Source organism: Telopea speciosissima, chromosome 8 (assembly GCF_018873765.1).
Source record: "Telopea speciosissima isolate NSW1024214 ecotype Mountain lineage chromosome 8, Tspe_v1, whole genome shotgun sequence".
In the NCBI taxonomy this organism is placed as follows: Eukaryota; Viridiplantae; Streptophyta; class Magnoliopsida; order Proteales; family Proteaceae; genus Telopea; species Telopea speciosissima.
Genome location: NC_057923.1, coordinates 13,407,711 through 13,427,165, shown reverse-complemented (window position 1 = coordinate 13,427,165; position 19,455 = coordinate 13,407,711). Strand labels below are relative to the sequence as shown.

Below are 19,455 nucleotides of genomic sequence, written 5' to 3'. Positions count from 1 at the left end.
CTGTACTAGGCAGCAGTTGGTACTTCTATTTACCTTTAGGTTATCATCTTCCATTTGCAATCGATACTCAGACATAACCCATTTAGTTTTTTTTCCTTTCTTTGGTGTTCCACTGTAGTAAGTCCAACATATTTTGAAAGCAAACTTGTTGTCTTGGACTGAGAACTGAGCATCTCTCTGCCCCCTCACTCACCCATCTTTGTGCTTCCTTACTTGGTTCTAATGCCATTGATAAACAATCTTTGATTTGTTTTTTTTTTTTTTTTTTTTTCCAGTATTTGTCATAACATGTTATTTTATTTGGAGTGTAAGGAACAAGGTTATTTTAAAATGGAATTTCTTGGTTTAATTGGCGTAGACATATATGAACCAGAACTGAGAATAACAAGTTGGACTTTTTACATTTTGATAAATGGTCAGGGTGTGCTAACATATGCAGGTAGACGTACAACTAAATATGCAAAGGAAGCAGAGCTTTTTGGACTCCTTCTGAGGTGGAAATGTGTCATGAAAGCAAATATTAAGATCCATCAAGTCTGGTTTTGCAACAAAGAACTTTGTGCTCTCTTTAAACCTACCAACTTTCTTTGCATTCCTTGGAATCTTGTTAATAGCTATTTTGAGTTAGCTGAAGCAACGGATAACTCTATTAGTATAGTTTTTAACTGGTGTAACTATATGGATTATGGACCACCCTTCCTTTCTATTTTTGTAACTTATCTTGCTTTAATATATTTTTATTTCCATAAATAAAAAAACGAGCTACCTCCCATAAGGGACATCCAGCATCACATCAACCTGATTCCCCGTGCCAGTCTAATCAACCTATAGCATTAGAGAATGAATCCGATGGAAAGAGATGTCATGAAGAAGAAAATTGAAGAATTTCAACAGAAGGGATATATTCGGGGGAGTCCATGTGCCATTCCTGCCCTGTTGACACCAAAGCACAGTACATGGCGGATGTGTGTGGATAGCTGAGCCATCAACAAATAAGAGTCAAATATATATTTCTGATTTCTCGATTGGACGACATGTTACACCAAAGAGGCCCTTCTCTTTTACTGTGTGTAAATTGAAACCAAAACTCAACTCAAGAAATCCATCTCCAAACTTTGACAATGAAATCAAATTGTAAGGGATGAGGGGAAAGCCTAGCATAGAGGAAAGAATTTATATATATATTGAGAGAGAGAGAGAAGCAGTGATCTTATTCAATTATTATCTGTGCCTTAAGAGACTACAGAATTTAAAGAAGAGATAGCTTTCTTGCAGTTCAAATGCATTCAAAATCACTGAAAATGCATTCAATAAACCTTGTGGACAAGGGTTTCTGCTTAATTGTTAATCTGGCAAACCTAGACTAGTGGCCATAAATAATAAAAGACTAAAATCCCATTCAACCCCACCCATAAAAAAGAAAAAAATCTTATGAATGGTGTGGTCATAAAGAATAAAGAATAAAGAATAAAATTCTATTCACCAAAGAAAACATAAAAAATAAAAAAAAAATAAAAAAGAAGAAAAAAATCTACAACTCTTCTACTTCTAATCTTTCTTTGGTGAAGATCTTGTTATTGGAAAACCTAAGAACAATTGAGATCACACAATATGTAGAGATACAAAGAATCTGTCACTCAAATGGGTTCTTGTAATGACAAACATATTCAATCCTTCCAAGGATCCATTCCTTTTCGTCCTGCATAAAATAACAAAAGCAACCTTAGAAGGATCACAAATACTAAATTTTTTTTGGGGGGAGGGGAATGGCACTTCTATTTACCGTTAGGTTATCATCTTCCATTTGCAATCGATACTCAGACATAACCCATTTTGTTTTTTTTCCTTTCTTTGGTGTTCCATTGTAGTAAGTCCAACATATTTTGAAAGCAAACTTGTTATCTCCATAACAATTACAGATAAATGTTTCTTCTCCATCAGATTTCCAGAAACCTTTCCCATTTCCCACCATGCGAATTGATCTTAATTCATCATGAGAATATCCATCTCCATGCGTAAAGAAAAAGCATTCCTTCCTCTCACAAAAATTCATCTCTGTAAGTAATCAAGTTAGAGAGATTTTAATTGTTAGATCCCCCTTCTAGAAATACAAGGTTGGGTTGTGCTCAAAACTAAAACAAAACTTTAATAAAATGTGATTTGAGAAAGGCTTAAAATGAAGGAGATTCACATGTAACAAGTTAAAACTTCCTGTAGCAATGAGTAATTTTGATATGGGTATTAGAAAAAACCCAAAGAAATCAATAGAAACAACTTCAAGTCAAGGTCTATAATTTCTGCGATCAGATCAATATCTGAAGAGATAGTATACAACAAGGCAGCACATAAAGATGCACTACACAAAAAGATTTTGGGAAAAATTATCTAGTCAATGTTTACTTCTACAAAATCACTCAAAACAAGTATCAATATTATGAAAATAATCAAAATACTGTCAGTGGTATTTTCCTTCATATTTCTACGAGGTTCCCATGGCAGATGTTTTCCATCATAGATTTATTTTTTAGTTATATCTCAACCACTGATTTCATCCCATTCAAGTCTACACACTCCATAGCTGGAAGACACACAGGATAGCACAAGATAACAAAATTCGGATAGTATTAAGCTTTGCAACAGGTGTAAAGGTCTCCCGATAATCAATCTCATATGTCCGAGTGAATCCTTTTGCCACGAGTCATGCCTTATATCTATCTACAGTGTCATCCACCTTCTGTTTCACCACAAATACTCATTTGCATCCAACTGGTCTTTTTTTTTGTGGAAGAACCACAAGCGCTCCCATGTGTCATTTTTCTTTAAGGCTTTCATTTCTTCCATCATTATTGCCTTCCACTTTCCATTTGATAGAGCTTCCTGCCAATTCTGAGGAATACGTACAGAAGAAAGAGAAGAAACAAATGAATGAAAAAATGGAGAAAGGGAGTCATAGGAAATAACATGGGATATTGGGTGTTGAGTACAAACCCTAACACCTTTGCGAACAACAATAGGTAGCTCAAGAGAGAGGTCTTACCAGGTTGAGAAGTAGGTTCTGGATCCAGGTTTGATAACTGGATGGGTACTAATACTGTAGTGGATTGAACCTACTTATGTCTGGTACAACTCTTTGTATAGACTTTCAAATTAGAATCATTAATGCTCCTCTGAAATCCACTAATAGTTTTTTGGACTGGGGTGAGCTCCCCCTAAATTGGAATTTCATTATTATCATTATCTGTAGTCTACCCCTACGGAGCCCTGAAGTAAAGGGAGGAACAGGAGCAAGAGGAGTAGGAACAGACTCATCATGCACATACTGAAGAAGGGGTCCCATAGTCAGCACATCTTCACTAAAACTCTCCCCCTGAAGAAGGACTAGTTGGAAAAAGTTTTGATTTGTATTCCCTTTGTGAAGTCTGCTGATCAGGTAGCTGATATTTTCACCAAGGGATTGTCTGGAAAGTTGTTTCATCCTGTTTTAGTCAAGTTAGACATGTTTGACATTTATGCTCTAACTTGAGGGGGAGTGTTGAATAATGTATACCAGAATACCATAGGGGTATTTTGATCTTTTTGATGTTTTATTTATGAAACATCAAAAAGACTGCACAAGACAATAAAACTCGGACATATGTTACCAGAAACCATCATTAAAAAAAACCCTAAATCATTAACAATGAAACCACAAACTCATTATTGACGATATTTGAGGTTACCTGATTATGGAAACCTCCAATTCAGTCATACCTTATGGTCTCCCATTCCATATTTAATTCTTCTTCTTATGGCTTGTGATATCACATGTGATATCATCACAAGCTATATTAATTTTCTTCCAAATCTGTAATGGGTTGTCTAGGGCTGCACTACTTATACCGATACATATCCTCTTATTGGAGATGAATCATAATGAGAATCCAATGCTATTAAAACTCATGAACCCTTAAACCATTACAATGTGAAACCTTATAATAGATCCTTGGTGAAGATGAATCCTTATTCAGGAAAGGTCATTAATACAGTAATGAAGACTATGAAACCGCCAATGCATAAACCTTAAATCTCGAAATCAATATATCTCATAGTGAATCCCTCGGTTAAGAAAAATCAATGCTGAAAAACAAAAGGAAAATTTAGTGATGGTAAACACTGGCATAGTTCTAGATTGAAGATTTCTTTAAAAGATTAAAAAAAAAAAACAGAAAATCATAGCAGCAACAGAAAAGTCTCTCAGACATAAGGTTTGTTTGGTTAGGACAACCTAAGGTTGCCTATCTTCCATTCTCCAATCTTAATTCTAATTTCTGTTTGGAAAGAATTTTCCTTTTACAATTTACATGACTTGCAGGGTCGATGTTCTCTGTTATGTTCTAATCATCTAACATATATTGGATAATCATGTAATTTTCCCAAAGATCTCTTCATGTTCGTTATAATCTAATGAATCACAGAAAAATGTCTCTTAAAAAATTAAAAAAGAAAAGAAATATATATAAAGAATGAAGCTTGCATGCATGGTTGCTGATGAAATTACTGAATCAACATAATTTATACCTAATTTGTTCGGTGGTTTGCTGTAAAGCTCGGTTTCATCAATGTCGAGAATGACAGAAGCTGGAAGAGGCTCACCCAAGATCTTCGGTAACAGATAATAATTAACAAGCTCTAGATCTGTTGGTGAAAATCTGAATCCAATTGGTATCTCCAGTGCATCAATATTGTTAATGTCTTCCTCTGTTGGTGAGTTACCCATTGCACAACCCATCTTCTCCTCCTCCTCCTCCTCCTCTGTTCTCTGATCTCTGTTCTCAGTTCTCTGTTTTCTGATCCGTAGTTGAGGCTTGAACAGTAAAAACGTAAAGAAATGTAAGTGATTCAGGCGAATTACTACTATTTATAGATAACGAATAAAACACTTGGAACGATTGAGTCCTATTAGAAGAAGTTCTGGTACGTGCTTTCCGTAACGTGAACCATTCCAATCCATTCTCTCTTTCCATGTATCTCCGACAGTGATGGCGACAGGGGAGTTGTTGTTTACTAGAAGGAAAATTTTAAAATTGTTTCTTTTATTACCCTTTTAAATTGTTTTGGTGAATTTAAATTGAGGGATAGAATCTGTAAATTCACATGGCCTCCCCAGTCCGGCAGTCCCCTCCCCCCAACTCAAAAACAGAAATCTTACGTGAAATTAAAATCAAAATCAAAATCTACATGCTCGTCTTCTTTTTGGACAGGAATTAAGCAAAGAAGGAACAAACGAGAATGACTTCTTTACAAATCGGAAAAGAGAGAGTAACAGCAGAAGGGTTATAGAAAGAAGCGGGGGTGGGCGGTGTAGGAGTGAGCATTAGTCGACGGAGGAGCTGCCGCCGGCCAGAGCCGAGCCGCAGAGGAAGCGATGTAGTAGAGATTAGGTAAAACTCTTTTAAATAGACGTCATTGTCGATGTTTTCACTGCTGGATTCTTAAGTGTGGTGCATTGGGCAATGCACTGCACTTGAGAGTTGAGAGTTGAGAGTTGAGAGTATGAACATCCAACAAAATAGTGTTGTACATTGGAAGGTAACGATGTCATTTCATATGAAAAGAAAAGAGAAAGAGATAAGAGGTAGAGGTGTCAAAATACCTTGCCTAGGTGGCTTAAAAAAAACCTTTTCCGAAAAACAAAGAGGCTCCGTTTCTTTGGCTGTAAAATAGTCGATAAAACAAATTTTACCATAAAATCAGCCCGTAAAATTAAATACTTCCATGCTAGACAATAATCAAAAGAAAAAACACCACAGTGGTTTCGAGATAGAGATGTTGGATCTAGGGGATGACTTGGTGGTGGAGGTGGATTTGTGGGTAGAGACGCCATAAAAAAAAAGAGAATTATTTCTTGTGGTAGAGTCTACTTTTTTTTTTTTGATAATATGGGGGAGTCTACTGCTCATAGAACACATAGTGATTCAGGGGTGGGGTGATCAATTTGCCCTTCTTGTCTCTTGGCGCATGCATTACATAACCTGGAAGCCTTTTTTTCCTTCAATTATATAATACAGTTAATCAACGCTCTAAAGTGGGTTCATTTGGTTTTATTTTTTGAAAAAAAAAATGATGTTTTGATCCCGTATCAACCCAATACACATTGTTATCAATGTCACCAATGGCCGATACACACCCATGTTGCGCATTAAGCCCCAAGTCCTTAAGATGCTCCCCATAGTAGTTGAAACACAACTGTACATCGTATGTCCCTCAATGCTATATATTTCAAAAGCTTTTGTGTGAGAAGATACACATGCCACCAGACTACCAATTCTAATATAGGTCTTCACATAATGAATTGTGAGGTTCACAGTGATATTTATTTTTCTTCTATTCTTTCAATGTAGACTATCATGTGAATGATCATTCTTTAAAGCGTCATTGGTGTGGCACATAGATTCTTTCTTACATTGGCATTGTGGAATATCCTCTCCGAAAAAACAAAAAATCCAAATAGATATCTTTTTCCCTTAATTCACATTATTAGTTTCCAACAATTTAACTTCACTAAAGTTTTTTTTTTTTTCCCATTTTTTTATACGTCATTGAAGAGTCAACAGCCCTATCACTAAAGTACCCAGTCCACAACGCTCCCTTTTCTCTGGTTTGGTTTTTTTTTTTTTTTTTTTGGAAGTAAAACAATAAGCTCTTATCTCATTGGTTCAGACTCTCACACCTTGTTCTATAAGTAAGGGAAGGGAAACTCGGATTTGTTGTTGCTTATTCCACAAAAGTAAAGTTACCTCCAGTAAAAAAGAAAAAAAATATATTTGAAAACATTATAAAAAAGATTAGAGTTTTACATTTGAGAAAGAGTTTTACATATGACCTAAGACCTAAGAGTAGAGTTATGCACCAATAGGGGTGGGGTGTGAGTAAGAATCTACACACTGGCATCGTGCTCTTTCTTTTTTGAAGTCTATCTTAACAAAATTCGATCCATTTGAATTCATCGCGACAATTACATATGATTTTACTCGATTTGCAACTAATTCTAGAAAATTCAGATTGGATTTGGCATTGACCGATTCAATCCTCGATTCCATCTTTTGAAATAGTACCTTGGATATAATTCATAGATACAGTTGTTTTTAACCCTAGTTTTTCCTTGATTAGACCTTTTTGTCTCTTTACATACTACACCTAACACACCTTAGGCTATGTTTAGATTTTAAGAAAAAAAAAAACATAATAGGATAAAAATTATGATTGATTTATGCATCTATATCTCTTCTTAAATATATATATTTTTTGAATTTTTTCTTTCTTGACATCCAAACATAGCAATAAATAAAGTCTTTGAGAGTATGGAAGTGGACAGTGAATGCTGAAGAAGATTTGTTTAGATCTCACAAAGACACAAACGGCATTTGGGTTGTGTAGTTGCAACGGAGACACACATCACCACTATTGATTGGATTTGGATTTTAAATTCATATCTTAAAATGAATCAATTAATTGAAAATATCAACTGAGAATCAAGGGCTTCAACGGTGCTATCGAAGGTTACGGTGTTTCCCATAAAAGCAACGAAGAAAGAAACGTTCTTAAATTAACTTACAATGGATAAAATGAAAATTTATTTGTTAGAATGGGGATAACGCACAGTTATTGAACTTTGTGACTTTTTCAAGTATAAAGTTAAATTAGTTTAAACTGTCGTACACGTTACTAGTAACATCTTTCTTGCTGAGGTGTGACTCCTCAAACTATATGAGGTGGAATTTGATCTTGTGACTCTTTTTAAGCATAAAGTGGAATTTGTTCAAACTGTCGTTCACGTTACTAACAACACCTTCCTTGATAAGGTGTGACACCTCAAACTATATGGAGTGAAATTCGATCAAATTATCGTACACATTACCAATAGGGCCTTTCTTATTAGGATTTGGATCCTTTGTTGTAGCATGTACGTGAACGTGATCCTGCCTCGAGTTTATGAGGCTGGCAAGCCCTGTCGGGCTGAGCTCCTTCCACAATTAGGGGTGTCAATTCTAGGCCCAGTCCGATTGAGCCAGCCCGATTAAAGCTCGGTCCGGCCCGGCCTGGCCTGATTACTAAATGTGTCGGGCTTAAGCCCAATACGTTTAGTAATCAGGCCGTCCCAGTGTGGGCTCCTAGCCCATCGGGCACCCGACCAGATCGATCGATTTCATGCCCGTCCTAGACCGCCCTGTTACCGCCCAATCCATTCTGACCCTTTAACTTATAAACTCTCCCTCCCTTTCCCTTCAAATTTCTTTGTTTTTTGTTTGTTTCTTTGTTGGTCTTTGACATTTATTGGTTAGATACACTTAACGAAGGTGAGATGAGGTTTAGTTTTAGTTTTTAGATCTTACTGTATTAGATGAGCTTCTAGTCGGTGTTGTGCTGCTATTTCTTTATACCCCTCTACTTACTTTGTTAGATGTGTTTCTATTCGGTGTTGTGCTGCTATTATTTTTCCCTCTACTTACTTTGTTAGATGTGCTTCTATTCGGTGTTATGCTGCTATTTTAGTTGGGACAAGTTTTTTTTGACTTTGAATTGAGGTGTACAGTGAGTACCCAACGGTGTGATGGTTGGAACTTAAAATTCTAGTTGTATATCAATTAGTAAGCCCACACCGTTTAGAGTTAAAAGGCTTATTAGCCCGTTTTAGATTCGATTTAGGCCCGTTTAACCCTAATAAGGCTGTCCCGATTAAAGATCGAACACCGATTGACCGAAATGAAACCGTACCATACCTGCCTAAGGCAAGCCAGAATGACCAAACGGTAGACACGATACAGCCCGTAAAATTGGTGAGGCCCGGCTAAACCCGACCGAGACCGATCGAGTCCGACCGATTGACACCCCTATCCACAATACACTCCATAGTATTGCTTAGAGAGAGATGGGTGGTGGGTTGTAGGGGCGAGTGGAGAAAGAGAGGATGCAATGGCGGTGAAAAGAGAGATGCAATGGTTGATAGAATGAATGGTTGGAATCTTATCATCATGCTTGTAAGTTGTAGGTTGCTCTGATCACTCATGAGTTCCAACATGCGCATATAAAAACAATCATAATCCGATGAAGTCGCTTCAATCAAAGATTGCACAATGGAATGCGCTTTCAAGAAGAACAATGATGAAGCTAAAGCTTGGCTTGGCAGATTCCATTACATACTGCCTGAGTATAGATTTATCTTCTTTTTCTTAAAAATCGAAATTGCAATCCAAACAAAGGGAGTCTAAGTCCCCCTCCCAAAAAAGAGGCCTCCCAAGTCTAATAGTCAATTGAGTATGAAACAAACCAATACCCAATTATGTGTGTCCTATTTTTTTTAATGTATAGGATGAAGTAAACGGCAAAAATCCAAGGTCAATCAGGGCCGGACTAAGCTAGGCAGGGTTGGGCCTGGTTGAGATATCTCAACCCGACCTAAAGTTGGATTGGACTTGGATTGAGCTAAGAGAACGCAGGGTTGGGCTAAGGTTATAAAAAACCCAACCCAACCCGGCTTTGTTTCATCCCTACCACAAAGTCAGTTATTAGATAAAGCTTTGCTGCTAATGACAATATCTTTTGTTTGTTAGAGATTATTTGTTCATATTCTATCGTTCGATATAATTGAAGTCAGCGCGCCCTCCCCCCAAAAAACAAAAAAAATAAAATTTGTCTGTTGGTTCAGTTTCGATTTTGGTTAGATTCCACACACAAAATGCAAAAACCAAAATCAAACCGAAATCAAGAATAAGAGAATATTTTCAAAACCAAAACCGAAAGGATTCGATTCAATTTTGGGTATTTAGTTCCTTATTTGTTTTTAATTTGATTTTTCATATTTGAGTTAGTTTCTATTTTAGGTGTTTGAGCCATTTTTTTATAAATATAGGATGCCTCTTTCCATACTCCCAATACCTTGATGACAATTGGCAATCCTTAGCATCAAAATTTTCTTTTCTTACCTTCCAAACATAGTCTCGAGGCTGCTCTAATGGGCCCTTCGATCCTCGCACCTGCAATTTTTGTAACCCCATATGCCATAACCACTGACTCACTGAGGGTGAGAGAAAGAGAGCATTATTGAGCTCCTCTATAACACTTAAAAAGAAGGGAAAGCGAGTTGTATTATATTGATCATGCATGACCCACGGGAAGATGTTAATTTCATCCTATTGGATTCTGTGGCCTCTAGTCATCATTTCAGTATGTGAAGAAGGATAAGAGTTTCAACCTCTCACCAGTGATGATAAATGTTTATGAAAGCGAAATAGAAGAATCAAGAAAGAAACGCAGGGGCAGACAAAGACGATGACTCGAAGACCAGGAACAGGAAGAGTCCTACCAAGTATCCATCCCTAAAATTTACTCACTCACCCTGAACAGACCAGAACGAACACAGAACCAGAAAGAGCAGAAGACTCAGAAACCCTTTTCTTCCCCAGATGGATCGGACGCCGGAGCGGAGACACTGCCAAAGAGAGTAAAAGTAGTAGTTTTAGTAATTGGAGGTTCGATTGATCGATTTAACAATCGTTGATGGCGGAGGAGAAGAGAATAGAAGAACTGTCTTTCCCAATTTTATTAGCGGAGCAAATACGCAAGGCTGTGGAGGAAGCTGAGCTCTTCAAGGTGGAGTGCTCCGACGTGGGGAAACAGGTGGAGCGTCTCTCTCAAATGCTCCGTTTCGCCATCCGATTCGCCACCTCCACTCCTTCCCTCTACGAGCGCCCTGTTCGCTGCATCTTCTTCGACGTCACTAAGAACCTAGAGCGAGCCCTAACGCTGGTCCGCAAGTGTAAGCACAGTGGCCTCCTTAGCTGCGTCGTCACAATCACCAGCGCCACTGACTTCCGCAAGTCCTTCAACCTGCTGGACGCCTCCATCGGCGACATGAAGTGGCTACTTAGCATCTTCGACTCTGTTACCTCCGGAGGCATCGAGGTCTCCCTCCCGCCCATCGCTAATAACGACCCAATCCTCCCCTGGGTCTGGTCCTTCGTGGCTTCTATCCAAATGGGTCCTTTGCCCGATCGCGTCGAGGCTGCAAACCAGCTCGCCCTTCTCGCCATCGACAACGACCGGAACAAGAAGATCATCGGTGAGGAGGGCGGCATTCCTCCACTCCTGAGGCTCTTGAAGGAAGGTGCCTCTCCGGATGCCCAAATTGCAGCTGCTACTGCCTTGCTCAACCTCGCCACCAACCAGGAAAGGGTTCGCATCATCGCCAGAGAGCTTGGGATTCCGGTAATTGTGCAGGTTCTCTTCGATTCATCCATGAGGGTTCAGATTGGTGTCGCCAATTTAGTGGCCAGGATGGCGGAGCACGACCCCGATGCCCAGGAGGAGTTCGCTAGGGAGAACGCCATTAGGCCTCTCGTCTCCTTACTGTCCATCGATGTGTTCCTTGACGAGACCAATCACGAAAAGCCCAGCATTCAGTCTATTGTTCAGAACCATAAGCAGAAGGGGCAGAAGCCGTCCACCACCACCACCACCACGACGCAGAGCCAGAATCATTCCACGGACTCACGCTCGAGCTCTTCTTCTTCTTTGTACAATTCGGACGCCATTGCTTTGTACGGGCATCAAAGGAAAGACAGGGAGAATGAGAAGCCGGAGGTGAAGCTCCAGCTCAAGATTAGTTGCGCCAAGGCGCTGTGGGTGCTTTCCAATGGAAGTGTATCCAATAGCCGGAGGATTACCGAGACCAAAGGGTTGCTCTGCCTTGCGAAGCTCATCGAAAAGGAACAGGGAGAGTTGCAGGAACATTGCCTCATGACGGTCGTGGAGATAACCGCTGCGGCTGAATCCAATGCCGACCTTAGGCACGCAGCTTTCAAGACCAATTCTCCTCCGGCGAAGGCGGTTGTGGAACAGCTTCTGAGAGTAATTGGAGAGGTAAGCACTCCGTCGCTACAAATTGCTGCCATAAAATCGATTGGGTCATTGGCTCGCATCTTCCCTGCCCGAGAAACCCGAGTCATTCGTCTCCTGGTGACGCAGCTCAACAACAGGAACAACGAGGTCGCCACAGAAGCCGTCATTGCCTTGGGGAAGTTCGCCTGTCCTGAAAATTTCCTCTGCGTGGAACATTCCAAGACAATCGTGGTGGACGGGGTCCCACCTCTAATGAAATTGCTGAGGACCAACGAATGGTCTCAGTTTCACGGACTGACTCTACTCTGTTACCTTGCCTTGCATGTGGGCAACAGCGAAGCTCTGGAGCGAGCAAGGGCATTGACTGTTCTCGAGGGAGCAGTTCGTTCTGTGCCTGCTCAAAACCCTTCTTTGAAGGAATTGATTTCTAAAGCCATGTATCGTCTTGAGGTCTACCGGTCTGGAATTCATCCCCACAGACACTCTTATGCGCCGTAATATTACTCCCTTTGAGCTGTTCTTGGACGAAACCTTACTCATGGCCATGTATCGGATTTGGAAGATACTTGCAGACGCTTGATGCACTGTGACAACCCTCAGGTGATGGATACACGGATATGGTTACTCATTGAGAAAAGTGATTCTTCATCCAGTTGGAGTGCCTCGGTGCAATGCTTGTCTATCGCCTGAACAAAAATGAGTCTTTTACCATGGGAAAAAAGAAGATTGAGCACAGAACAAGAATCGCGCAATGGTCAGGAAGTCTATTATCTGCACATATTTCACTTCATTGCTTGTTTTCAATGAAACAGGAAACCCCTCCCTTTCCCATTCTTATGCTCTTAATTTTTAAATCTGGTGTTCTTCCTCTGCTGCTAAGGTAGAGTCTTGGCAGATATCCATTAGCACAGTATCTTTCAGATGTTGGATGGTAAGGGGTGGCTGTTAAATTTTGATTCTTACACTTCTCCTTGCCAACATAATTACTATATTTTGTGGGTTCTGTTGGAACTTCAATATCAGCATTGTTGCACAAACTTGATTTTCTCTTCCAATTCCTGCAACTGTGGGATTCATTTGTATCCAAAATCATAGATGCTAACTGATAATGCCAATTGCCCATTTTTCCTTGAAGTCAAACAATGGTTGACACTTGACAGTTACTAGATTAGCAGGTAAAGCTTTTGGCTGTAAGAGAATTCTTATATGGCAATTTAACCATTCAACTGTGGTTGCTACGCTTCTGTACTGTTTTAGATGATAGGGTTCTATCTAAAACAGCTTTAGGTCTTTGGAAAAAGCAGTTTGGGAGATGAAACCCCAAAATTGGATGAGAATTCATTACATATATTATTAAAACTGGAGTTGGGGCTTAAAGGAAAAAGTTGTCTGAACTTGACTGGAAGGTGATATAGATGGATGTAGATGAAGGAGCTGATTTCCATAGTCTTATTTATCTTTTTCTTCAACTAGCTCAAAAGGTTAGAGAGTCATTGTTCTTAAATCATACTGATCTAAGTCCGATCACGCATTTGAGGATTTAAATCCCACCATAGGCTCATTTTAGGGCATGAATCTTGCAAGTCATATTTGAAGCATGGATTTATGAATCCTAGATTCTCAGAAGTCATTTAAAGTGATTCTTTAATAGTGCAAACATGGGGCTAGTTTTGATCATTGTTCACAACTTTCCTTGCAACCAGAATTTTTCACTAATATTGAAATTAATAGATAATCAATTCACCAATTCATAATCTCATACTCAATGTCTTTTTTTATTGGGTTTCATTTGGTTCGATTTTTAGTTTGGATATTGGTCGGTTTGGTGCAGTCCGATTTTCAGCTGGTCCTATCATACCCCAGTTCAAAACCAATCTAATAAGATTGGTTCAGTTCGATTCGGGTTTTTTCAGTCGATTTTGATCGGTTTTACCGGGTTGGGCTAGGTTTTCACACCCCTAACTGATACAGATCTTGATTCCTGTTTTATTAACTATTGTTTTTTTTTTTTCCCGCACGGGAAAGGGGGGATTTCTTTCCCCTCTTTTGCTTTTTCTTTTTAAAAGTTGGGAGCTTGTACTCTCAATATTTTTTTTGTGCTCAAGCAAAGATACAATGGAGGTAATTTTTAATGTCTCAGTGTATATTCATGAGTCAAAATTTAAATCTTTTGAATCCTTCTGATTTTGTGACTTGATTTGGTTTTCAAACCATTGGATGGATTTTATTATGGAATGTGGTTAATGAGGGTATTAAACAGTTAGATGAATTTGGTGACAGAAACTAGAAAATTTCATAAAGGGACAACATGAATAGAAAGAAATGGTATTTCTTGGAGGGAGATGATTAACCAACCTAAAACTGGTGGTTGTAGGGGAGAGGAGCAGTAAACAGTAATGGGGAAAACCAGTGTCTCAATGCTTCGCAGCTCTTGGTTATCACAGGCAAGGTACTAGAACTCAGAACTCTACCCCGACTCGACCCTGTGAAAAATAGAGATCTCGGTTGAGTTGGTGCATTTTTTTTTTTGAACTCGAAACCTGGTTTCGATGGGTTTTAGACCTAGTTTGGTGTAAGTTTGCATTGCCTGGCCCACAATAGATAATTTGAAACTCCGGAAAGTTTAATAATAGTTATTTTAACTTGGACATTGTCTATTAAGTTAGATTTTAGGATAGAGTTCGTGTCTGTATCGTACTGGTATATCAGCCTAAATCTATAGGTATTGACGAAGATCCAATATTGATACTAAGTTGATACGGATCGGCTGATACAACTAAAAATAAATTTTCTTTTTTATGAAAAAGTATCATTTTGATCTTGAACACTAGTATCGATATCGATATCAATATCAATATCAATATCAATGTTGTTAGTGATAGATATGGACATATGGTACCTGATCCAGAGCCTTTGGGCACATGTCCCTTCAAGAGTTTAGGGGGAGGGTAACTCCTCTTCCCATGTGGGGAGACCGATCTAAATTTGAAACTGGACATGTGAGAAGGGAACTTTGAGGTTTACTTATCACGAAATTTTAGCTCATCCTAATTTGTCATGTAGTGGAAACAGGTACTTGTCCATGAAGAAATTGAATTCACCAATAAATAAAAGGAATAATATGTTTGTAATTTGTACCATACACCCTCGAGGAAGTCTTTTTGACATAAAGGATATGGTCTTGTTAAACATATTTTTTTGGAGAAATTTTCTTTCTCCACACGATAATGGTCACCACACCATCTTAGGATTTACAAACCGTGATAGGGTTTTAGTATGTTCCCCAAAATTTGTCAAATCACAATTGATAAAGAGATTCCCTCTTTCATAACAATTTTTTGTTCCTTTATCCAGCAAATCGGCGAAAACCATTGAAATCTTATGATTAATCCACATAATTCATAGGTGGTCAATTTTACAATGGCTCAGCCCAAATCTTCCTTTTTTTTAATCTTTGATTAAGTCCAAATAACCCTCAATTCACTAGTTTAAAAACCTGGCTCATGGCAAACACACACGTTAGGTATACATAGTAGAGCGATGGGCAAGGTATATGAGCTTCAGGCCTGGCTCAGCCCATCCTGATTTCGGTATTTGCTTGAACGTTTCAGTGGGCTACATTCATCCTGTGATTATTTTTTAGCCCAAGTGAAGTTCAATTGGTTTCAAAGACATTTTGCCAGACCCAGCCCAGCCCAAGACACACTTACACAAGGAAAAGATGATCAGGTTTGACATTTTTTTTGCCCTACAAGTTAAAAAGGTAACTAAGCATTCCTTAAATTAAGTCAAAATCCATTAAAACATCAGCCCAACCTTGAATCCTCCTAGCTTAGCCTAAGCTTGTCTTGGTCTTGACTCAGGGCCTAATAACCTCAACTCAGGCCCAATCCAGTTGGACTCAGCCCAGACCAGACCAGGCCCACCTTGATTGGCCCTTGATTGATCATGACCCTATTTTGTCAGTCAAAGCCAAGCTAACACTGATTGGCCCTGACCCTGGCTGACCCTAATACTTTCAAGAATTGTCTTAATTCATAGTTAGAATTATCCTTATCTTAACTAAATTCACCCAACTATTATTTTAAAAAATAATAATAAAATAAAAACAAAAGATACACAAGTGAGTTCACCCACCCTTGCAGTATAACCTAAAACAAGGTCGGGCTCAGTCCCAGGCCTCAACCTTGGCCCAGCCTGACCCCAGCCTTGGGCATGAACCAGGTCATATTCAGGCCCAGGGTGGGGCTATGCTCAAAGGGTCAAACTTGCATCCCTACTTATCATAATTGGTAATTTTTTTGGGCTAGACCCATTGCACCAGCACGGGGGGCCAATGAGAACACGTGCAAAGCATCAACATGGATGAATTTTTTTTTTTATTTCATGGGGAGCAGGGTGGTAATTTCTTGTGCTCCTATGTTTGGACATAGGCGCCACGTGACTAGACAACCTTCTTTTTCCCTTATATTCTTTTAGATATAATTTTTATTTAACTTTCTAATTCCAAGGAATTTTGTTATAAAGTAAAATTTAATAATCAAATTTAGAATGTTTTGATTTAATTACACAATCATCACTAGTAATGATTATTCATTTTAGTTTTTCGTTAATATCATTTCCCTTCATTTTCCTTCCAAACCCCACGATTCCATTTGATTGCAAAGGAGATTCTAAATATGGGGAAATGAAATTTTTAAACAAAAAAAGGAAACTTTCATAACCATTAACTAAGTGTGTCATTAACTCCAAAATCATTCAAAATTTGATTATTAAAGTTCATTTTACTTTGCATCAAGATTCTTTGGATTTCTTACCAAAAACAAAAAAAATTCTTTGAATTCAAAAAATAAAATAAAAACATTAGGTAATGATAAAAAAAAGTTTTATGATTGAAAATTGAAAAAATCAGCCTTGGACAACCTTTTGTTAACAACTATTAATACTAGAATTTTTTTATTTTTTAAAAAAAATGTGTTTAATAAACTGTGGTCTATTTCCAAAGAAAGACCAAAAACTTAACAAATTGGGTAACATAAAGGGTGTACTATCTCTGCAATAGCCATTTCAACTAATCCAGTACACATGGCTGTAAACACTGGACTGTATTGGTAATAGGCTTTTCCATGGGGCCATTGAAAGGAAATTTCACTTATATCATTATATATAGTACAATATTAACTAGACATCTCCATCCTATTTATGTATGGTACAATATATATAATTACAAAATTTTATATATAACTACTCACTTTTATGTAGAAAGTGACCTTAATATTCAATGGTAAGGATTCAATAATTAAAATGTACTTTGTCATTAAAATTTTTTTTTGAATATTAGTAGTAACCAGTGAAAATTTATAGACCATAATATGCAATTAGAGGTGCCCTTGAAACTATCACATTGAATATTAAATTCATTTAATTTTTATTGTTTCACAACAGTTTTCATGAAAAAAAATATATAAATGTTCACTAACTATAAGTCCAGCAATCGTACACTACCCGATGTATGGCTAAACTCGTCTCACATTCCCGGCCATAGAGCGCACGTGGAGAGGTTCTTCCCTAACTCATAAGCCCAACATCTATATATTATTAGGGTACGATGTCTTGTATTCTGTTCCTTGTATAAGTGGGCTGATTCTAAAGGGCCGTTAAAAGGCCATAGGACATTTTTCTTAGTGTTATATGGGTATTTCGGTAAATATCCTGTATAAAGCTTCGTTATAAAGTTTTAGCGATAGTTCTTTCTTTGTAATAAATCTAAGAGAGGTCTGAGGATGAGTGGTTGCAACCCTATTCTCCCTTGATAGTAAAACATATCTCATCTTACTGTTGACTTAGGCAATCTTATCGAACCACGAAAATCTTTACATGTAACTATGTCATTATTGTTTTTGATTTTCATTTGTTTTCTGCATCATTTTAGATTCTCAGTTTTTCACATACATTACCCAAACGATGTGGAACTAAATTCCCCTTTTCATGATATGAAGCATATACTTGCTGCATCATAAACAAGCTTAGCCAATGTGGCAATGTCCAATGCTGATTTGTACAGGTTAGCAGACACTAAAAGGTATCTTTGAGATGTCTAAATCTAGAATTAGGAGAATGAGAAAGGGCATAGCTTTCCTTAGACTTTGCCTTGGCCTTTGCCTTTGCCTTGCTGTATTTGTAGAGGCTGACAAACAGACATTGAGTGGTTGAAAACTCTCTTTCAATTTCCTCCTTCCATAATCCAGTGATGATGTCTTGATGAAGGAATTATCATGTAACCAAACAACAATAAATAATAATTAATATTTATTTAGGTTTGATAAGGTCACACGTGTCCTACAGTCATGCCAGGAAGTAGCCAAGAAAATTATAGTCCACAAAATTCTATCCAGATATAACTACACTACAACAACTGTTCTTAACCTTTTAAGGCCATACATAACATGGGGGATCTTTATCTTCTCCAGTGCCCTTAACAAGGAGGGCGTAATGACCACCCTATTCCTGTTAGGGACTTGGGTCTCATCCTCAAAGCTAACCGTTAAGGAAAAGGTGTTCAAGTACTTATTAATCCACCCACATCTCCTTTCATATCCGATGTGAGAATTTTTTTTTTTTTGCCTTATGCATGGATATTCCAACAATCTCCCCCTCTACGCGGATGACAAACACGTGGAGCTTGAGATCCTGATCTCTCCCTCTACGCGGGAGCTGACGTGGAGCCTGAGATCAAACCCCGAGAACCCTCAGCCAAACGAGAATTTTCACACCCCAACTCTAATACCACTTGTTAAGGACTTGGGTCTCATCCTAAAAAACTAGCCGTTAAGGAGAGGGTATTCAAGTACTTATTAACCCACCCACATCTCCTTTCATATCCGATATAGGAATATTCTTTTTGCCTTATATGTGGATATCCCAACAATCCCTACCTGAACACACTATCCGGGTAGGGTCCACCCCCTTATTAGAAGGATTGGGGAATTAGGCTGGACAGGGACCTAGAGGGGGATAATTTTCCACCAACCCCCTTTCCTCTCGTAGGAGCCCAGCACCCAGGGAGTGCTAGGGGGCATCCAAGGGCTGGGCTGTGTCGCACACATCCCATCACGCACCTAGTCAACCATTGAGATGTATACGACATAACCCAACGGCTGGATACCCCCTTGGGCATTCCCTGGAGAGGAGCTCAATCCACCCCAAACCTTCTTTCTTCACAACCTTAGCATTGAAGTTGGAAGATAAGAATTGAGAGCCCACACAGATCACAACTAAAGTTTCTGTTAATTTAACCTTTGAAATGAGCAATCATCGTCAACAACAACCCCTGCATGAGAATTTAACAGAAAATTTTCTGAAACTTTTTCTGCAAAATTCATCCATTTACACTGTAAGACTAATCTTTTATTCAAACAAATGTAAGTCTGTAACATAATAATTTCAAGCCTCCTGTATACAAACAGGTTTACAAAAGAAAAATAAGAAAAGGGAATTCAAAGGATCTCCAACTCAATCTCTTTAAATAGGATCTTCCATGTACTGTCAACATCTGGAAAGGGGGAAAATTCCAAAAAA

The 19,455-nt window shown here is 38.4% G+C and overlaps 2 protein-coding genes across 2 annotated transcripts; one reads left to right on the top strand and one right to left on the bottom strand.

The window, feature by feature from the left end:
* Positions 1 to 1,633: 1,633 nt before the first annotated feature.
* LOC122672042 (NAC domain-containing protein 83-like) lies at positions 1,634 to 4,756 on the bottom strand. The gene is made up of 3 exons (XM_043869550.1): positions 4,558 to 4,756; positions 1,784 to 2,055; positions 1,634 to 1,699 (listed from the first exon to the last, which is right to left on the bottom strand). Exons 1-3 carry the CDS (start codon positions 4,754 to 4,756, stop codon positions 1,634 to 1,636), a joined length of 537 nt encoding a protein of 178 aa, XP_043725485.1.
* Positions 4,757 to 10,501: 5,745 nt separating this feature from the next.
* On the top strand, positions 10,502 to 12,636 carry LOC122672781. The gene has a single exon (XM_043870270.1). The coding sequence runs from the start codon at positions 10,537 to 10,539 to the stop codon at positions 12,373 to 12,375; it is 1,839 nt and encodes a 612-aa protein (XP_043726205.1). The 5' UTR covers positions 10,502 to 10,536; the 3' UTR covers positions 12,376 to 12,636.
* Positions 12,637 to 19,455: the final 6,819 nt, after the last annotated feature.

Excerpts from the sequence above, each read along its gene's own strand:
- LOC122672042 (XM_043869550.1), bottom strand. The coding sequence starts at position 4,756 with ATGGGTAACTCACCAACAGAGGAAGACATTAACAATATTGATGCACTG. Across the intron at positions 2,056-4,557 it reads CAAACCACCGAACAAATTAG|AGATGAATTTTTGTGAGAGG; the intron begins GTATAAATTATG and ends GATTACTTACAG. Across the intron at positions 1,700-1,783 it reads TGGAAGATGATAACCTAACG|GACGAAAAGGAATGGATCCT; the intron begins GTAAATAGAAGT and ends TATTTTATGCAG.
- LOC122672781 (XM_043870270.1), top strand. The coding sequence starts at position 10,537 with ATGGCGGAGGAGAAGAGAATAGAAGAACTGTCTTTCCCAATTTTATTA.